The sequence below is a fragment of the Manis pentadactyla genome, chromosome 2, assembly GCF_030020395.1.
Source record: "Manis pentadactyla isolate mManPen7 chromosome 2, mManPen7.hap1, whole genome shotgun sequence".
Lineage (NCBI taxonomy): Eukaryota > Metazoa > Chordata > Mammalia > Pholidota > Manidae > Manis > Manis pentadactyla.
In genome coordinates this window covers 228,252,775-228,271,969 of record NC_080020.1, presented here as the reverse complement: position 1 = coordinate 228,271,969, position 19,195 = coordinate 228,252,775, and the positions used below count along the sequence as shown (strand labels likewise).

The following is a 19,195-nucleotide window of genomic DNA, read 5'->3' as shown; positions in this document are numbered from 1 at the left end:
AGCTATTTCGTACAAAGCAAAACAAGGGAAAGATTACCTTTGAAGCTCTGTTTACGATGGATTATATTAGGGAGCTCTGGAGTCAATTATATACCCAGTGGGAAACGAGTTGCTGAGGAGGTTATGGTGTTATGGGGTATACTGTACGTGTCACCAGGGTTTTTGTTTCAGTTTTGAACGATGCTGAAGTTGGTCATACACAGGTAGGTTGAATGGCCATAACGATGACAATGAGCAACGGGCAGTACCTTTTGGGTTTTGAGAATTTTCACATTCTTCATCTCCTATGTATCTTACAACGTCCGTGTGATATCATTTCTACTCTGATATGTCTGGTTTATAGACTTACATACTGACTCAGAGTTAGGACTCCAACATATGTTTTGGTGAGGGGCACAATTTGACCCATAAGACACTACAAATAGTGAGGTCTATGGTGCCACCGGTGGTCTTATAAGCTGTCGTACTTTGGAGCATAATACAGCTGTGCAGCCACACCTTGCAACCCAGTCTGAGGACATGGAGAGTGGTTAAATGACTTGGACAGAAGAAGGAGAGGAACTGGTATTAGAGGCCATGTATCTTCCCCTTCCTCTTGCACTGGGAGGACAGCATGGGAAGGGTGACATGGGCCACGAAGGACACCAGTCCTGTTGGATTAGGGTCCCGCATATTCATAATGCATTGTAGGGTGATCACATCTGCAAAGGCCTTCCTTCAAAATGAGGCCACTTGTGTGTTTGGCCTGAGACCCCATTCCTCTCACAAAGCTTCCTAAGCTCTTGACATTCCCTAAGTCGGGAGAGCAGTAGAGGTGTCTTTTGTTATGTTAATGAGGTGGTTTGGGGAACTCACTAAGGAGTGGGGCTGGTAGTGATTAGAAGATTGGAGCTTCCAGTCTTAGCCCCACCTCTGGAGAGGGGAGAGGGCCTAGAATTGAGTTCAATGGCCCATGATTTAACCAATCATGCTATGTAACGAAACCTCCATAAAAACCCCAAAGGACAGGATTTGGGTAGCTTCCAGGTTGGTGAACATGTGGAGATTTGGGAAAACTGGAGACCTCTGAAGGGGGATGGGAGTTCCCTGTCCTCTTCCGACACGGGGCCCCATGCGTCTCTTCCATGTGAGTGTTCTGAGTTGTATCCTTTATAATAAGCTAGAGATCTAGTAAGTGAAATGTTTCTCTGGGTTTTATGAGATGTTCTAGCAAATTGATTGAACCCAAGGGGCATGTGATGGGAACCTCCAATCTAGGTGGTTGGTCAGAAGTGCAGGTGATGACCTGAACTTGCAACTGGTGCCCAAAGGGGCTGGTGGGGGGCATTCCTGTGGGACTGAGCCCCTAACCCATAGAACCTGATGCTACCTACAAGTAGATAGTGTCAGAATTCAGTTAACTGTAGGACACCCAGCTGGTGTCAGAGAATTGCTTGTTGGTGGGAAAAAACCCCTCACAATGATCCCTTCCCCAACACACATACAGAACTTGAGATCAGAGTTCTCTTAGTCGTATTCACAGGTTACCAGAGTTAGGACTCCAACATATGTTTTGGTGAGGAGCACAATTTGACCCATAAGACACTACAAACAGTGAGGTCTATGGTGCCTCCGGTGGTCTTATAAGCTGTCGTACTTTGGAGCATAATACAGCTGTGCAGCCACACCTTGCAACCCAGTCTGAGGACATGGAGAAAAATGAGGTCCACATCTCTGGTTCTGTCATCAAAGATGGGAACTGTAAGACGACGTCCCAGATGCTGCGCCCATGCTGTGCTTGGCTATTAGTGCTTATCAGTTGAGGGCTTTAGCTCTTGAGGAATAAGCTTTGTTTTAGCTCAGATTCTATAGAATACAGAGCTTGCAGCAAAACTTTTTGGGGAGGGAGGGAGATGTTGCCATTCCAGGAAGCAACGGTGAGGGGGAAGGAAGGGAGACAAGAAAGGAGGGAGCAAGAATACAAAGTAATGCAGGACCAGGCCAGCCATAGCTCCTAAGAAAAGGGGAGCTGATTTCAGTGTGACTCCATGTCCCTGGAGAAGTCACATGAACCCCGCATCGGAACAATCCAATAGGGTTGGGGCTTCTAGGGAGGGCAAGGAATTCATCTGCCAGCCCCTCCTGGTCCCGTGTCTCTCATGGTTAAACTTCACCTCTGTGGGTACTAATACCTCCACAATGCTGGGTTGTGCCTTTGAGCCCCAGAGGCGGCCGCTGGGATAACCAGAACTATGCACTGTGCTCTGTGAGCATAGAAGTGGTGGGAGGAGCCAGGGGGGGTCTGGCTGTGGCCGTGGTGGGCTCAGGCAGTGACTGGGGTGGAAGACATGGCCGGACAGTTTGGTTTGGGGCTTGCTGCACTTGTAGGCCACACTGTTGCACACTGCCAGCCAAGAATCTGTAGGGCCCAGGCTACCTACCCAGGGGAGCTGTGGCAGAGGCTTTAGCCCTACAAATGGCCAGAGCTGGAGGCTGGGCAAGTCTGCAAGGGCAGGCCTGGACGGACTCAGTCTCTAAATGTCTTGACTCTATTTTGGAAACCCTTCTGCGGGTTGTTAACACCTCTCTGCCATTAATCTGTGCATTGTGAAAGTGTGAAGTTGATCTCAGGGGTTACTGGAAGCATGGGCTGCCAGGTGTGGGTTCAGGCCTGCCGTACCCTGCTGCTTAGCTCCTGGTAAGAGCTGGATGGAAACCGCCCCCTTGCGCGGCCCTCCTGAGGCCTGCATCAAGTTTCTCACGGGACAGTCACGGCCAGGCTAGTGCTTGCCATTCCTTAAACCCGAGCACAGATGCGTGCTTTTAAAGCCCTAAGAGGAAACAGCCATGGCGCACCTTCCTTTTGTGATTCCAAAGCCCGATGAAGTGAGTCTTCCACAAAAAGGTCAGGGACCAGGCAACTCCTCAGCTCCATGGAGGACCTCAAATGCACCACCCTGGGGACCTGCCAGCAAGGGCTGTGGCCATGGCTGTCCGCTCCTTTCTGGGCCTGCTGCAGCTACAGAGGGTGGCTTCAGCAGAGGGCACGCCCTTCTCAGGATCGTCCACTTTCAATAACTGACCAAGGCGGGGACTCAGAGCCTGGCCATCCTGCCCAGTTCCAGCCTGACCTCTCCCTCCACCCTTTCCTCGGGTTTGCAGGTGACTATCCAGAGCTGACCTCTGGCACAGGGAGGCCTCCTCCAGCCTCTGCCATCGGAGAACCCGGCAGGCACCACGCCCCTCACAGGTCCTCTTCCCTGTCCTGGACGTGCCAGTCGTGGAAGGGGCCATGGCCTCGAGCAGCTCTTTGGAGGAGTGTGTTGGCCATGACAGCAGTGCAGACAGGTAGGCGGGCTCTCTGGATGGGGAGGAGGTGGCCTGCCAGGCAGAATGCTGCCCAGAGGGAGTGCCGGTCCATCATGCTTCTGGCCGCAGGCAGGACTGGCTGGAGATGCCAGCATCCTGGGGCAGAGGCCTCTCAGAGGCATGGGAGTGGGCGGGCCGGCTCTAGGAAGGATGGGGCGCAGGGCCTCCATTTCCAGACCTGGGATTTAAGTGCCCCGCTGAGGCAAAGGGTGTGAACTTTGGGAGTTTTCTCAGCACTCTGGAACTTGGCTGCCACCAGCCCATAGAGCACCCTTACCCAATGAGCAGAAGACCCCACCTGTCCCCCCACTCCCAGCTGGACCCATCCTGTGGGCACATGGCTTGGTGTGCAGAGGGCCCTTTTGGGTGAAGAAAATGGCCGGGAGCATGGCTTGGCAAGGGGAGTGTGGCTGGGTTTCAGCGACCATTCAGCTCCCCTGCCAGGAGCCTTGGTTCTCACGGAATGAAAAAAGGTGCCCAAGAGACTGTCGTCAGAACCCCAGCCCAAACCCGGCCTTGGAGACGACTGGAGCAGAGAGATACACGGCGTCTCTGGTGGCCCTGACTGTGGCCCACACAGCCCTCCTGGCACTCCCACTGTCACCTGCAAACTGTATGACAGCACACGTCCACGGCTCCTCCTGGGTTATGGCTGAGGCCGCGTCCCCGCCAGGACGCTCACGCTGGCTTATGATGCACATTTTAGAGATCGGGGAGAAGAAGCTCGGAGAGGGTGGGGTGAGGGCTGCTCCTCCTCAGCCGGCAGCCCCAGGCTAACTCACCCCAGTGTGGAGCACTTTACCATCGGCGTTTCAGAGTAGAGGAGGTCAGGCTGGTTCATCCAGTCTAACTATACTGGCGAGACATCTTCGGTTCAGGGTGGTTTTGTGTTGCCCGATTTCACACAGCTGCTTAGTGAAGGCACCACACCTGGAGCCAGGTCTCTGCCTGCCCAGGCCACTGCCTTCCCATCTGCTTCCCGTGCCACCCTCCTGGTGATTCTCTCAGGAGAATGTGCAGAGAAGCCTAGAGTTGTTCTTCATTGTGGAGCATCTCCCACATTCTTTCTATGTATGCCCATCTCCCCTATCTACAAAATCCTCAAAATTGGAGCCTATGGCATCTAACATCCATCATCCATCTGTCCATCCACCTACATATCCATCCATCCACACATCCCTCCATCCATCTTTCGGTCCATCCATGTATCATCTATTCATCCGTCCATCCATCTACGTATCTATTTATCTATCCAAATGACTGTCCATCCATCATCCATCCATCTCTCCATGCACCCATCCATTCACTCCTCAAACATTTGCCAGGTCCTGTGCTAGGTACTGAAGACACAAAGACAAAAATGAATGCCCTCAAAAAGATCACTGTTTGGAGAAGGAGACAAACATTCATGTAATCAACAATTGCCACCTAGAGGTCAGCAAGGGACAGGGAATGTAGCAAAGGCACCATATATCTTAGGGATCAGGGAAAGGTCTCTGGAGATGGGGCTCAGGTTTTCAGGCAGAAGGAGAATCAGCCAGGCACTGTGTGGCAGCATTCGGGAAGAATGTGCTGACAAAGAAGGGGAACCAGGGACTGGGACTCTACCCAGCTTGGGAGCCAAGGCTCAGTGGGGCCTTGAAAGCAACACTGAGGGCCTTGAACTTGACCCAGGGGGCAGAAGGGAGCCATCAAAGTTTTCTGAGTAGGGGTGTCAACCAAAGACTTGAATTTTAAAAAACCACCTTGGCGAGTGGAAGATTACCCACAGCACCTGGCCTGGGTGGCTGGGAGATGGGACTCCTTTCATTTAGATGGGGCGCCAGGAAAGGTCTGCAGGGGATGGGGATGGATTTGATTTTGGACATGTAGAATTTGCAGTCAGGGTCCTCTCCTCAGGAGAGCAGCAATGCGCCCACAAACACTACCATCTGCATCTCAGGCCGTTTTCTCGTCCTTAAGCAAAGCGACTTGCCTCCTCACTGCCTCCCCGCTCCAGGGAGTCTGCTGGGCTGTACGGAGCCCAGAGGCTTTCCGTAAGTGGGAGTGTGCAGATTATTTGTAGGCACATCTATAGGAATAAATATAGGCCTATATATATAAATATATATGTATTTTGTTTTGTTTTGTCTTTTTTGGCCTTCTCTTCATCTGCTCTGTCTGCTGTTTCCCCACACACATGACTGGCAATATTTGGTGTAATATATAGACACGCATGGATGCTTTTGTGGAGTTGAGATCTGTATAATGTTTGCTTGAAAGTGGTTTTTGTTAAGTCCTGGCTCGGTGTGGGCCAGGGAGAGACATCGGCCGACAGGGCACTTAACGGGGCATGACTTAGAGGGAAAGGACTCTACACCCACATCCTTCCCAGCTGCACCCTGCTTAGGGACCAATGTCCTGTGCTCTGAGCCCTGCAGTCCCCAGGAGTGGTGCCTGGGACAAGCGCCCCTTGCTGCCCACCCCAGGCCCACATCAGAGGGACAGCTGTGTCCTCTCGCAGGTGGTCTTTGTCCAGACCCCCATCTGCCACACACTCTGCTGTCCACACTGCCCTTCCTGGACCTTCCAGCCACACCTACACACTTGTTTTTCCTGCCTGCTCCCACACTGCATCTTCCCCAGTCGGCCTTCTCCGTGACCCTGGCCCTACACACCAGGATTGAGCTTCTCCTTCCTGCTGTGGCTGGAGGGGCCTTCGGTGAATACCCTGAATCCAAATCAGGGACCACTTTGCTGATTCTTCAACTTGATCAGTGAGAGCTGTGTTCTTTGCCACTGGCAGCCCTGGGCTGGAGCTGTGGGGTAAATTGATCAGGAATTATTTCTTGGCTACTGGATATCACTGCTTGGAGACTTTCTTATCTTTCCAGATGCGTCTAGTGGGCTGTCGCTTTCTGTATTCTACCTGTCTAGGCCTCAGGGTCACTCCCATCCCACCCAGTAAAACCCGGTCCAGGATCACCCGCGGGCAATCAGGATGATGGCCGGGCTCCAACCTGCCCCAGTGGCTGGCTGTGACATTTCCTCTGTCCCTAGCTGTGGCCAGCGTGTCCAAGAGAAGGAAGCACAGGACCCAGTTGGCTTCCATCTTCTGCTATGCTTCCTGTCCTTCCGCTTCTTCTCCTAACACAGCTTAGGAAGAATTTTAAAGAGAATTTGGCTTCCCCAGATCTGCAAAGCTCTAGATTCCTGGGTCCTTGGTGCTTAGGACAGTGGTCTAATTTTGCCAAGAAATCAGAGACCTCTCTTGGCAAAGTTAAATTTCTGCTTTCAGATGAGTCCCGCTTGGCCCTTGGCTTATTTCCTTCTTGCAGGACCCCACAGAAGGCTGCGAAAAGCAGCCAGCCCACCTCAACACCTGACATCCCCCTTTGAGGCCCCCAGTGCCACAGCCTTAGTCAACAAGATCTGGATCCCAAGGAAGCCCAGGTGTTTAGCTACTAAACACCTGATTTACAATCACAAACCAAGAATGCTAACATATCAAACCCGGATCCAGGTCACTTACCAGCTTCAATTCAACCGATTGCAGATTTTTAAAGTTCTGTTGTAATGATTATATTTCCTTGCACAACATTTGGTAATGGCGATGCTGAAAGTTGCAACCTAAAGTGGTTTTAACAATAAAGGAGCCTATTGGCTCCTATTGGACCAGAAAATCCAGATGTAGATCTTGCTCCAGGATGAGTATGATCCAGTATTTCAGCGATGAAAGGACATTTGTGTCTGTCTCTCTACTCTGACCATGTCTGTTTCATTTGAGGGCTGGCTCCCCCCATTCATTGCAAGATGAATGCCACCAGCTTCCAGAGAAACATGCTTCAGTGACAATATCCAGAAGGAAGAGGGCTTCTCTTGCTTCAGCAACCAGACAACAATCTTTTGCTAGACTTCAGAGCAACTCTGGTCCTGTGCAGTGCTCATCACGTGGCCTGAGAAATAGTCTGAGTGGTTTGAGGCTGGACCATGCACCTTCCCCTAAATTAATAATGGAGTTGAGAGACATATATGTCAAGAGGGTGATGCCAGTGGCTCAGACTGGTTGTGACCCCCTTTGAACTGGAGGTGGGCCCCCCTATCCAGCCCGGATAGCTGCTACACTCTGGAGGGAGGTGGAATGAAAGTTGGAAAGATGCAGTGAGCAACGCTCTGTCAGTGCACTTCCAAAGACCCTGGGGCAAAATACGGAGGTGAGCGTCTCCCCCATACCTAACCTTATCCTGTTTCCTTTCCTGCCTGACTGTTAGCACGTTTTTACAGACAATGATTTACAGACTGATACATTGGTGCTGGGAAGCAAACAAGTTTCTGTCTTATTGCTTAGGTCCCATTTCAATTCCAGTATTATAAAAGTATTGATATGGGAGCAATTTGATATCAACTGAATCTGACAGCTATATGACAGCAACTCTTCACATCAGAGTTCACAATGTGCTTCCTTTATTGCTCCAAATAATCGTCTGATGTGGGTCAGATGAGCATTATCTCTATTGTGTAGAACAGGCAACTGAGACTCAAGGAGACAAAGTGACTTCTCCAAGGTCACACAGCGAGGACACAGCAGAAGTGGGACTCAAAGCTGTTTTCTGACTGGAGATCCAAACTGCCTAGAAAGGTGTTGGCTTCTTGTCTTGGTGTGGAATGACTTCACCATCAGGAAGTAGAAAAAGGCCTCTTTCCTTCCTGAGAGCATTCACGTTGGACCCCCCTGCGTGGCATGAGCTCCCCTCCCTGGAGCTGAGACCCTGTGCCTGCTTGGAAGTATACAGTGGATGGAAGGCAACTTAAATGCTCTGAGTTTCCGTCTAGTTCTGAGGTTCTGGGCTCCAAACTCTGGAAGCCTGGCACTTCCCTGGGTCCATCTATACACCTGGGAGGTCCTATTGGATTGTCACAACTGTAGGAGGAAGAAACTCCTGCTCCCCAGAGGGCCACGTTTGCAGCTCGTGGTGTGACTGAGGCACGGAAGCTCCCAAGGGCGCTTAAACCATATACATCTGACGCCTGGATGCTGATTTGGAGGAAGGCACTGAGCTCATGACATCATAATTATTTGGTTCTCTTGCACTGAAACATCCCACAACTGACAGTAATTACCAAGTCCTGCCTGAAATGACATTTTCTTCAAAACATGAGAAGACATTCTGAATTTTCTCTTAATTTCCATCTTCCTTCCCTGCCTCTCTCTGCCCCACCTCCCACTCTGCTCATGGTTTGGGTGCAGCCCACCCCACTTTCCACTTCCCCCACCGTGCCCTTTCTCTCCTCATTTGACCCCACAACACTCCTCCTGACTTCCCGTTCTCTGGCCAGGAGCAAATATGGAGCTGAGGGCACCAAGGGACAAGCGGCTGTCAAATGCTTCTGGGTGGCTTCTGGGTGGGGGGCCGTGCGGAGCTGCGAAGGTGTGTTAATGTCGCGGGTTCAGCCGACATGACCCCCACGGCCCTTCTCTGAATCCGTGGGATGTAAGGAGGTGCTGGCTGTCTCCATGCCTCAGGCTCCCTTGTCCCTGTGCTCGAGACTGGATTTCCTAAATGGCAGCTGATCTTCAGTAAAAAACGCTGGACTTGGACATACCAACTCCCTTAGATTTGTTTTAAAATCGTTAACTATTCACTTTTAAAAATAAATGGTTTTTAGAGCAGTTTTAGGTTTGCAGCTAAATTGAGTAGAAGCCTAGAGTTGTCATGCCCCCTGCCCCCGTGCTACACGTGCACAGCCTCCCCTGCTCTCAGTGTACCCACCAGAGTGGTCTATTTTTTACAATTGATGAACCTACACAACACATCATATCCCCAAAGCCCACTGTTTACATTAGGGTTCACTCTTGGTATTGTACATTCAGTGGGTCTGGACAAATGTATAATAACTTGTAGTAACCATTATAGCAGCACACAGAAGAGACTCACTGCCCTAAGGAAACCTCTGAGCTCTGCTGATTCATCTTTCCCTCCCCCCAACCCCTGATCTTACTGTCTCCATGGTTTTGCCTTTTCCAGAATGTCGTGTAGCTGAGCAAACAGGAGTAGCCTCTATATATTGGCTTCTTTTACTTAGTAATATACACTTAAGTTTCCTCCATGTCTTTTCATGGCTTGATAGTTCATTTCTTTTTAGTGCTAAATAATATTTCATTATCTGCATGTATCCCAGTTTATCCATTCACTTACTGAAGGACTTCTTGGTTGCTTCTAAGCTTTGGCAATTGTGAGTGAAGCCATATATTCATATATACATCTATGTACAGGTTTTGGTGGGGACATAAGTTTTCACCTCCCTGGGGTTAATGCCAAGGAGCAGGATTGTTGAATCATATGTTAAGAGTATGTTTTGTTTTGTAAGAAACTGACAAACCATCTTCCACAATGGCTGTGCTATTCTGCCTTCCTACCAGCAATGAATGAGAGTTCCTGTTGCTCCACATCCTCACCAGCATCTGCTGTCATCAGTTTTAGATTTTAGCCATTCTATTAGGTGTGGTATCCCCTTTTAATTTGTGTGATTTTAATTTGGAATTCCCTAATGACATAAGATGTTGAACATCTTTTCTTATTCTTAATTACCATCTGTATATTTTTCTAAATGAGGGGTCTGTTCAGGTCTTTTGCCCATTTTTTAATTGAATTGTTCATTTTCTTATTTTTGAGTTTTAAGAGTTCTCTGTATATTTTGGGTAACAGTCCTTTATCATAGGTGTCTTTTACAAACATTTTTTCCCAGTTAATGTCTTATCTTCTAATTCTGTTGACATTATCTTTCACAGAGCAGAAGTTTTCAATGGTAATGAAAGCCCAGCTTATCAGTGACCTCTCTCATGGATTGTGCCTTTGATGTTGTATCTGAAAGTCACTGCCGTACCCAGGGTCCCCTAGGTTTTCTCCTATGTCATCTTCCAGGAGTTTGATTGTTCTAAGTTTTAAATTTAGGGCTATGGTCTATTTTGAGTTACTTTTTGCAAAGGGTGTAAAGTCTGTGTCTGGATTCTTTTTTTTTTTTTTAATATGTGGATATCTAGTTGTTCCAGCACCATTTGTTGAAAAGACAATCTTTGCCCCATTGTATTGCCTTTATTCCTTTGTCAAAGATTAGTTGGCTATATTTATGTGGGTCTATTTCTGGACTCTGTACTCTATCCCATTTATCTATTTGCTATTTTTTGCCACTACCACGCTCTCTTAACTACTGTGGCTTTACAGTAAGTGTCAGTCCTCTGGCTTTGTTCCTCTCCTTCAATACTGAGTAAGCTACTCAGTGTCTTTTGCAGCTCTAAATGAAATTCACAATCAGTCTGTCAATATCCATAAAATAACTTGCTGGGATTTTGATTGGGATTGCAATGAATTTATAGATCAAGTTGGGAAGAACTGACATCCTGACAAAATGAATCTTCCTATCAATGACCATTTTAGTTATTTGATTTCTTTCATCAGAGTTTTGTAGCTTTCCTCATATAAATCTTGTGTGAATTTTGTCAGATTTGTACCAAGTATTTATTATTATCATTTGGTGCTAATGTAAATAGCAGTGTAACAGTGTGTGCTTGAGTTAATGAAAAGGGAAATTCCTCTGGCTGGGCCTGGCCTAATCAGGTAAGCCTCTGAGAATAGGACTAGGCCTTTGCTGAAATCAGAGAGGTTCTGCTGTTGGCCTTAAAGAAAACTAAGCCTCCATGAGTTCTATAGTTGCAAGGAAATGAATTCAGCCACACAAGCAGGGAAGAGGGTCCTGAGCCTCAGACAAGATCCCAGCACCAGCCACGGCCCACTGCATCCTTGTGAGACCTGAGCAGAGGACCAGCGAAGCCCTTGGCCAGACTCCTACCACAGAGAGATGATGAGATAACAAATGTTTGTCATTTTCAGCTGCTGAGTTTGTGGTAATTCATTATATAGTAACAGAGAACTAAAAATACAGCACTGACCTCTGGGGACTTGCAAGTGGGGGATGCAAGCATAGGGCTTTCACATTTTTAAAATTCTTACAAAGAATGTATGTTAATTTTGCAATCAAAGAGAAACAAAACATGAAAGGACTTGTTTTTAAAAGAGTTTTCTTCTCCTTCTACACTCCCAGTGTGCTTTAAAGCCAGCTGAAACTCAGACAGCATCACCCCCCCCCCACCTCCAGTGATGGCTGTGTGCCAGACTGGAGGGACCTGAGGGGTGGGGGTCTCCCTTTGTTTTCTAACTGTGCTTTTCTTTCCCTATGAAAGTCAATGCAACTTAATCTGTTCAGGGCAGCTGCATGTGTCCAACGCCTCTGACATCTTTGTACGCATCTGGGATGTGCAGCGGCCCTGTCACATGCTCAGTCCTCCCACCCACCACTGGATGAGTCACAGCTGAACAGAGCCAGGGAGGCAGAGGTGTGCGGATGCCAAGGAACATGCCATGTGAGACTGGCATCCAGGACGTCAAAGTCCCTTCTTCCTTCCTCCTGTGGCCTTCACATTTTCAGCATCTCATAGTTCATAAAGCCTGTTCACATTTGTTTCTTTATTTGTTCTTATAAGATCTTGTACTCAGGGAGGAAAAGTCACTAGCTCCATTTTGTGGATGGAAAAACTGAGGCATCGGAAATAAAAAAAGCAGCTCAGGAGCTGGGGCAAAAAAAATGGGTTTCCTGAGGCTTCCGCTTTACCTCATTCTCCCCTTCACCCCTGCTCTCCACCCAGCACCCCCCCACCCCACCCACCAGCCTGCTCCTGCACTTGATTTCCAGGGACTGTTTGTTCAGGCAGGAGTAGGTGGGCAGAGCCTTCAGATCAATCAGTTCTTCAGGGCCCCAGGAAAAGCTTGCTGTGCTGATAAGGACACAGCAAATAATGAAATGTAAATTTTCGATGGAGTATAGCACTTAATGAAAGGTATTATTAAATTCAGCAAAACACAAAGAAAATTTAACTGAACAGAACTGATTATTCCACAAAAAGGGACTAGATTACAGCTTGCATCACTCGTTGTCTAGACAAATCACTTAGCTACATGTGAGCTGGTTTTAATTAGCACCATGGAAATTAAGCATTCCGCAGCCCAAAATGTTATTGTTCAACAAATAAAAAAATACATATTTAATAAAGAAAAATACAGCACAAACAATCACTCCCCATAATGCCTAAATAGACTGTAGGTTTTTTTTTCCTTTCCCTATTTAAATGAAAAGCCCACATGAGTCAAAATTGCTGCTGCTTCTGGGTCTAGTAGAAGGTTTTGTGCTCCCCAAACCTGCATGATGTCAGGAAAGGTACAAGTTTAACGGAAGTCATATACAGGACTGAATATACCACAGCAAGAAACTTTTCCATTTTTAGCCAAAGGTCTTGACTATTTTCCTGGTTTAATCCTTCAGGAAATTCTCAGTAGATCTAAACTTCTGGCTCAAGTTTCTGTGCATCAGTGACCTTCAATGAGAAGGCAGCAAATAGATTTTTTTTTTTAACTTATGGTATCCCAGGCTAAACCTTCACAAAATCCAGACAGGGTCTAGGGGCCCTAGGCTAAAGGGCCTGTGTCCAGAGCCTTGGAGGAGGGGGAGGCCAAGGGAGGACCTGGCAGATGTGGGGGAACAGGGAGGATGTCCTAGTCTGCTCTGGCTGCCATAACAAAATGCTTCCGGCCCCTGCAAGTCCAAGATCAGGGTCCTGTTAGGGCTTCCGATGAGGACTCTCTCCCTGTCGTGCAGGCGCTGCCTTCTGGCTGCATCCTCACAAGGTCTTTCCTCTTTGTGTTCAGAGAAAGAGATCTCTAGTATCTTTTCTTAAAAGGACAGTAATCTTATTTGATTAGGGCCTCATGCCATTTGATCTTAATGATCTCTTTAAAGCCTCCACCTCCAAAAACAGTTGCACTGGGATTCAGGCTTCAACGTATGAATTTGGGGTTGGGGATCAATTTGGTCTGTAGCAGAGGAGGTAGTATGGGCCTGGGGGAGGGCACTGGGTGGGAAGGAATCAGCAGGCCCGACCTGCATACTCTGCTCTGGCCATGTGTGCAGAGAGGCCCAGGGAGGGACAATGAGTCTTGCTCGGATGAGAAGAGAAGGCACTCTGGGCTTAGGCATGTCAGTAGCCAAGATCTGAGGTTTGTGACGGTTTGAGAAGGATGCTAGGAGGCTGGAGCATGGGACTTGCCGGCTGTGCGGGGCCAGTGTGTGCAGCCTTTGGCTCCTGTGTGTCCCGGATGCTGGGGCTGCCCCTCCCCAGAGCCGGATTTATGGGCCTGCCTTGCATCCTCCCTCCTTTGCTTTCTGGCTTCAGATTGCTCTCTGGCCTCCAGGGGTAGTCTTCCACTTCCCGACTCTTTGCTACCAGCCCTCCAACTTCAAATCCCTCCCCGGCCTTGACCTGTGGTTTACAGATGTCTCTCTCACGCTCCTCTTGTCAGTGGGCACCTGCTTTGCTGCAGGCTGTGTAGGGACATTTTCTCTGCTGTATTTTGCATCTGCTACTCCCATTTTCATCATGTCTGACACACTCTGATGTTTTTTATTCTATACCATCTCAATAAAAACACTGTTTAACACTGAATAAATTGATTGCACAACCAACTATTGAGTGGTGACCTGAGGCCCATTGACAATTATAGTCCAATAATTCCACAATTATAGTCCAGACTCCTCACTGGGCCTACTAGACTCTGTGTGGTCTCTTTCCATCTTCACACATTGGTCCCGGGGCCTACCCCTAAGCCACGAGCCTCCTCCACACAGGCTGCCCTCTTCCAGGAAAGGCAGGCCTACCAGGCAAGGTCCTCAGCACACGCTCTACCTAGCATGCACTCTTGCAGAGGCCTGAGTGTCCAGTGCTGGTAGGCCAGTGAGGTAGCTGCAAGGACCTGGGCCCCCATGGTGCCTTGGACCCAGTGACCATACCAAGGGGTGGCTGAGGGGGCTGTCCCTGCCTGAGGGATTGCACACACCCAAGTGCACACCTAAGCCAAGCAAACACTTAAGCAAACTTTGAAGCAAATGCAGCCTGTCCTTCCAAGCTCCTCGCTCTTTCTTCCTTGCCTGTGGGCCACCCCTCAGCGCCGTCTGTAGGGAAGTTCAGGAACCAGCATTCCTTGCACATACCTCTCCTGTTACACTGATCACAGAAAACTGTAATTACATTTGTACCTCAATAAATATTTGAATACACAATCAAATCAATGCATAAAATAAGCCTATTAAGCCTAGCTTAAGATTCAGTTTGAACTTAACTCCGTAGATACTAGGGAGCAACAGAAGACAACTGGGAAGGGACGTACCATGGGTAAGGACTGAATATGGAGTGGACGGAGAAGGTGGCAGGCTGCACTATGTCCCAGAGAAGACTCAGCCTTAGATCCAGGAGGGCCTCGGGTCAAATCCCAGCTCACCACTACCAGCTGTGTGGCAAGGACACAGGAGGTGAAGAGTGTGGGCCATGACAGCAGGCCGTTGGGGTTCAGACCCCAAATCTGCCACTTGCTGGCTGAGTGTTCTTGGCAGATTACCTGACATCTTGTTTCCTCAGAGAGATGCTGTGCAGATTAAATGAGGAAATTGCAAAGCATTCAGAAAGCACATGGCTCGTGGTATACTTATAATTAGTGTTATTATTATACAACCTCTCAGAGTCTCGATGTCTTACTCTGTAATAAAATGTTATAGGTTGATTTTAAATGGGAAGCAAATAAAATTTGTCAAAAGAAGTTTCACCAAACAATACTTTGTGTGATGTATTCCAATATATTCAGTTTATACTCTCATTAAGGAAATAAAAGTACTGTCAGTGACCCAGAAAATGGATTTCATGATCCATTAAAAGATAGAAACTTAAAACACCTAGCCTACAGAATATATTTTTAATAGACTATTTTTTTCAGAGCAGTTTTAAGTTCACAGTAAAATCGAACAGAAACTACAGAGTTCCCACATTCCCCCTGCTTCTCCCACACTCAGCTTCTCCCACTGTCAGGATCTGCCACCAGGATGGCACATTTGTTGCAATCGATGGACCTACATGGACACATCATTACCCAGAGTCCAGAGTCCAGAGTCCAAATTCTGGTGTTCACGTTTGTGCTGTACATTCTACGGGCTCGCGCTAATGTACAATGACACGTAACCGCCGTTACAGTATCAGAATAATTTCACTGCCCTAAAATCCTCCAGGCTCTGCCAGGTCATCCCTCTCTCCACAATACTTATTTAACACAGTGTCCAGGTCACAGATGATGCTCAGCTATGTGCAGCGTACCTGCTGCTGCTGCTGTGTCCTGCCTGTGAGCTGTGGCCACAGGCTGGAAGGGTGTGTGTGGGGGGGGGTGCTTGTTCAGGAAGGACAGGCAGGACTTGGGGAGAGTGGGAATGGAGAGGCAGGAGCCTAGGGGACTCAAGGGCTCTGGAAGCTAGAGGTGGCAGTATGGTACTGCAGAGAATTAGGAAGTGCTGGACAGCATGGACTTGAACGCAGAATGTCCACCTGCCTAACAGGGTGGGGCAACCAGCTGGGCCAGTGGGAAAGCTCTACTCTAAGAGGCCGCCAAGCTGGGCTCCACTGCCATTTCACCGCGCGACCTGGGGCAAGTCCCTTTTCTCCTACGGATACTGAAGTGCATATCCTCTTTGCACACCCTCGGTGTGACGGTGAGAAAGTGCCGCCCACAGCCGGGCAGCTTTCAGGAGAGGCAGGAGCCCCTACGGACCAGGCAAGGACACACAAGGGACGGCGGCCGCAGGAGCAGCCTCTGAAGGGGCTTTACTGGGTACGTTTTCTTTATGAGCAACAGGCGGCGTTCTCAGCGCAGCCCGGAGAGAACAACTTTCCAGCCTGAGCCGGCCTGCCGCTTTAAAGCCCGGGGTCCTAGCCCCTCGGTGCCCCGCTGCGCCGTGGGGCGGGGGGGGTGGACAGGCGGTCGCGCGGTGGCGGCAGCTGTGCCCGTGAGCCCAAGGGTTAAACCCGTTCCCCTGCAGCTGCCGCGCGTGCCTTGCAGAATTTCACCAGAAGAGGGTACAGTTTGAGAAGCTCTTGACGTCAGGCTGGAATTCCTATTGTGTTTAGAACCGGCTTGGGCAAAGCAAGCTCAAGTTCGCTCTCCGCACGCCTCCGCGGACTGTGCGGGTCCGGCGGCGCCGGGACGGGTCCCTCGCTGGGGGCGCACGCGGGGACCCGCGCGACTCCGAGTCTCGCGCGCCGCTGCCTGCGCGCCTCGGGGCGGAGGACCGTGCCTGCGCCCACTGGGGGACCCACTCCTGCAGCAGGAGTAGCTGAAGCGGCGGATCGCGGCGCCCCGGAGCGCGGGTGAGTGCCCAGCAAGGCCGGTGGCCCGTGCAGCCCCCAGCCGGCGCACCCCGGCGCCCGGATGCCAGCCGCGAGCCCGGCGGCCGGGTGCATGCCTCCCCCGCGGCGCCCCCCAGCCGGCTGCTGCCCGCTGTGACCGTGCTTCCAGGCGGGCGAGCGCCGGCCGGGCTTCCCCGAAGGCCGAGCACCAGTGGGACCCGCCGGCCCCCCGGCGGCGGCGGCGGCGGCGGGGAGCGGAGACAAGGCTGCGCGGGCACCCGCCGGGAGAATGGACGGGGCCGAGGAGCGCAGCCTCCCGGAGCCGGGCAGCCAGGGCTCCCGGGCCGGCGATGACATCGAGATCGTGGTCAACGTGGGGGGCGTACGGCAGGTGCTGTACGGAGACCTGCTCAGCCGGTACCCCGAGACGCGACTGGCGGAGCTCATGAACTGCTTGGCGGGGGGCTACGACACCATCTTCTCCCTGTGCGACGACTACGACCCCGGGAAGCGCGAGTTCTACTTCGACAGGGACCCGGACGCGTTCAAGTGTGTCATTGAGGTGTACTATTTCGGGGAGGTCCACATGAAGAAGGGGATCTGCCCCATCTGCTTCAAGAACGAGATGGACTTCTGGAAGGTGGACCTCAAGTTCCTGGACGACTGCTGCAAGAGCCACCTGAGCGAGAAGCGCGAGGAGCTGGAGGAGATCGCGCGCCGCGTGCAGCTCATCCTGGACGACCTGGGCGTGGACGCCGCCGAGGGCCGCTGGCGGCGCTGTCAGAAGTGCGTCTGGAAGTTCCTGGAGAAGCCCGAGTCGTCATGCCCGGCGCGGGTGGTGGCCGTGCTGTCCTTCCTGCTCATCCTCATCTCGTCGGTGGTCATGTGCATGGGCACCATCCCCGAGCTGCAGGTGCTGGACGCCGAGGGCAACCGCGTGGAGCACCCCACGCTGGAGAACGTGGAGACGGCGTGCATCGGCTGGTTCACGCTGGAGTACCTGCTGCGCCTCTTCTCCTCGCCCAACAAGCTGCACTTCGCCTTGTCCTTCATGAACATCGTGGACGTGCTGGCCATCCTGCCCTTCTACGTGAGCCTCACGCTCACGCACCTGGGCGCCCGCATGATGGAGCTGACCAAAGTGCAGCAGGCAGTGCAGGCCCTGCGGATCATGCGCATCGCCCGCATCTTCAAGCTGGCGCGCCACTCCTCGGGCCTGCAGACCCTCACCTATGCCCTCAAGCGAAGCTTTAAGGAACTGGGGCTATTGCTTATGTATCTGGCTGTGGGCATCTTTGTCTTCTCTGCCCTGGGCTACACCATGGAGCAGAGCCACCCTGAGACCCTGTTTAAGAGCATCCCCCAGTCCTTCTGGTGGGCCATCATCACCATGACCACGGTGGGCTATGGCGACATCTACCCCAAGACCACGCTGGGCAAGCTCAATGCAGCCATCAGTTTCCTGTGTGGGGTCATTGCCATCGCCCTGCCCATCCACCCCATCATCAACAACTTCGTCAGGTACTACAACAAGCAGCGGGTCCTGGAGACGGCAGCCAAGCATGAGCTGGAGCTGATGGAGCTCAACTCTACCGGTTCAGGTGAGGGCGAGGCAGGGGGCTCCCGCAGCGACCTGGACAACCTCCCGCCAGAGCCCTCTGGGAAGGAGGGGCTGAGCTGGGGCAGCCGCCTGAAGATCTCCCACAGTGACACCTTCATCCCCCTCCTGACTGAGGAGAAGCACCATAGGACCAGGCTCCAGAGTTGCAAGTGAGGAGGGCCTCCTGGGCACAGGTGGACTTGGCCCATGGATGGATGGATGGACGGACGGGTGTGACAGACCTGTCATTATGGCTCTGGAGGGGCTGTCCTCTGTCCCCCCAATGCTTTTCTGAACAGAACTCTGAAGGCCCTCCAAGGGCACCTTTGATGAGGCTGGGTAAGACCCCTTTCCGCTGCTGGCTGCCCAGAAGTCAGGGGATGGGTAGGCAAGAGTCATGGGCAGCATGGAGTGAAGGAGGCCACGGTCAGGATGACAGGAGCCTTCGCCCAGTTCTGTGTCTCTCTCAATAAAGCCTCCGGCTCTGTGCGCCCGCAGTGTTGTAGGCTCTGTCACTGGTTCGCTGTCTCCCACCCCTGCTCCCACCCGCCTGTTGAGGCTCGGAAACACCCCCATGCCTGGCCACCAGGTAGGTGTGCAGCCCAAGGGGACTATTTTTAGTTGAGAGCTAATTAAACAAGGGCTCATACACGGGGTTCAGTGCCAAGTTGCTTGCCACATTCCAGGAGGCTCTGTGTGGGATACTCTTTCCTTCTGTTTCCTTCTGAGGAAAAGCTTGCTCCCTGGAGGGGAGAGTTCACAGAGCTGGGAACACCGGGCAGCATGGCTGCCGTTATTTATCATCGGGGTGAAGCCTTTTCACAGCCTCTTCCATTCCTTCCGGCAACCCAATGAGATAGGCCTCCCCGTTTTACAGATGGGGAAACTGAGGCCCCAGGTCACACAGAGCAGGGAGGCAGTCTCAGGTCTGAGGATCCCAAAGGGCATGCATTTTCTCTGGTATCTGGTGGCTCTGGGATAGAGGCATGTGACTGGGT

At 51.1% G+C, this 19,195-nt stretch overlaps 1 protein-coding gene and 1 long non-coding RNA gene across 2 annotated transcripts; both read left to right on the top strand.

Moving 5' to 3' along the window:
* The first annotated feature begins 3,246 nt into the window (after positions 1–3,246).
* On the top strand, positions 3,247–8,690 carry LOC130682728 (uncharacterized). The gene is made up of 3 exons (XR_008996022.1): positions 3,247–3,327; positions 6,666–6,780; positions 7,115–8,690. It is a non-coding gene; the product is annotated as an uncharacterized LOC130682728 (long non-coding RNA).
* Positions 8,691–15,460: 6,770 nt separating this feature from the next.
* Positions 15,461–18,695, top strand: KCNF1 (potassium voltage-gated channel modifier subfamily F member 1). Its single transcript, XM_036881820.2, has one exon. It carries the CDS (start codon positions 16,887–16,889, stop codon positions 18,369–18,371), a length of 1,485 nt encoding a protein of 494 aa, XP_036737715.1. The 5' UTR covers positions 15,461–16,886; the 3' UTR covers positions 18,372–18,695.
* Positions 18,696–19,195: the final 500 nt, after the last annotated feature.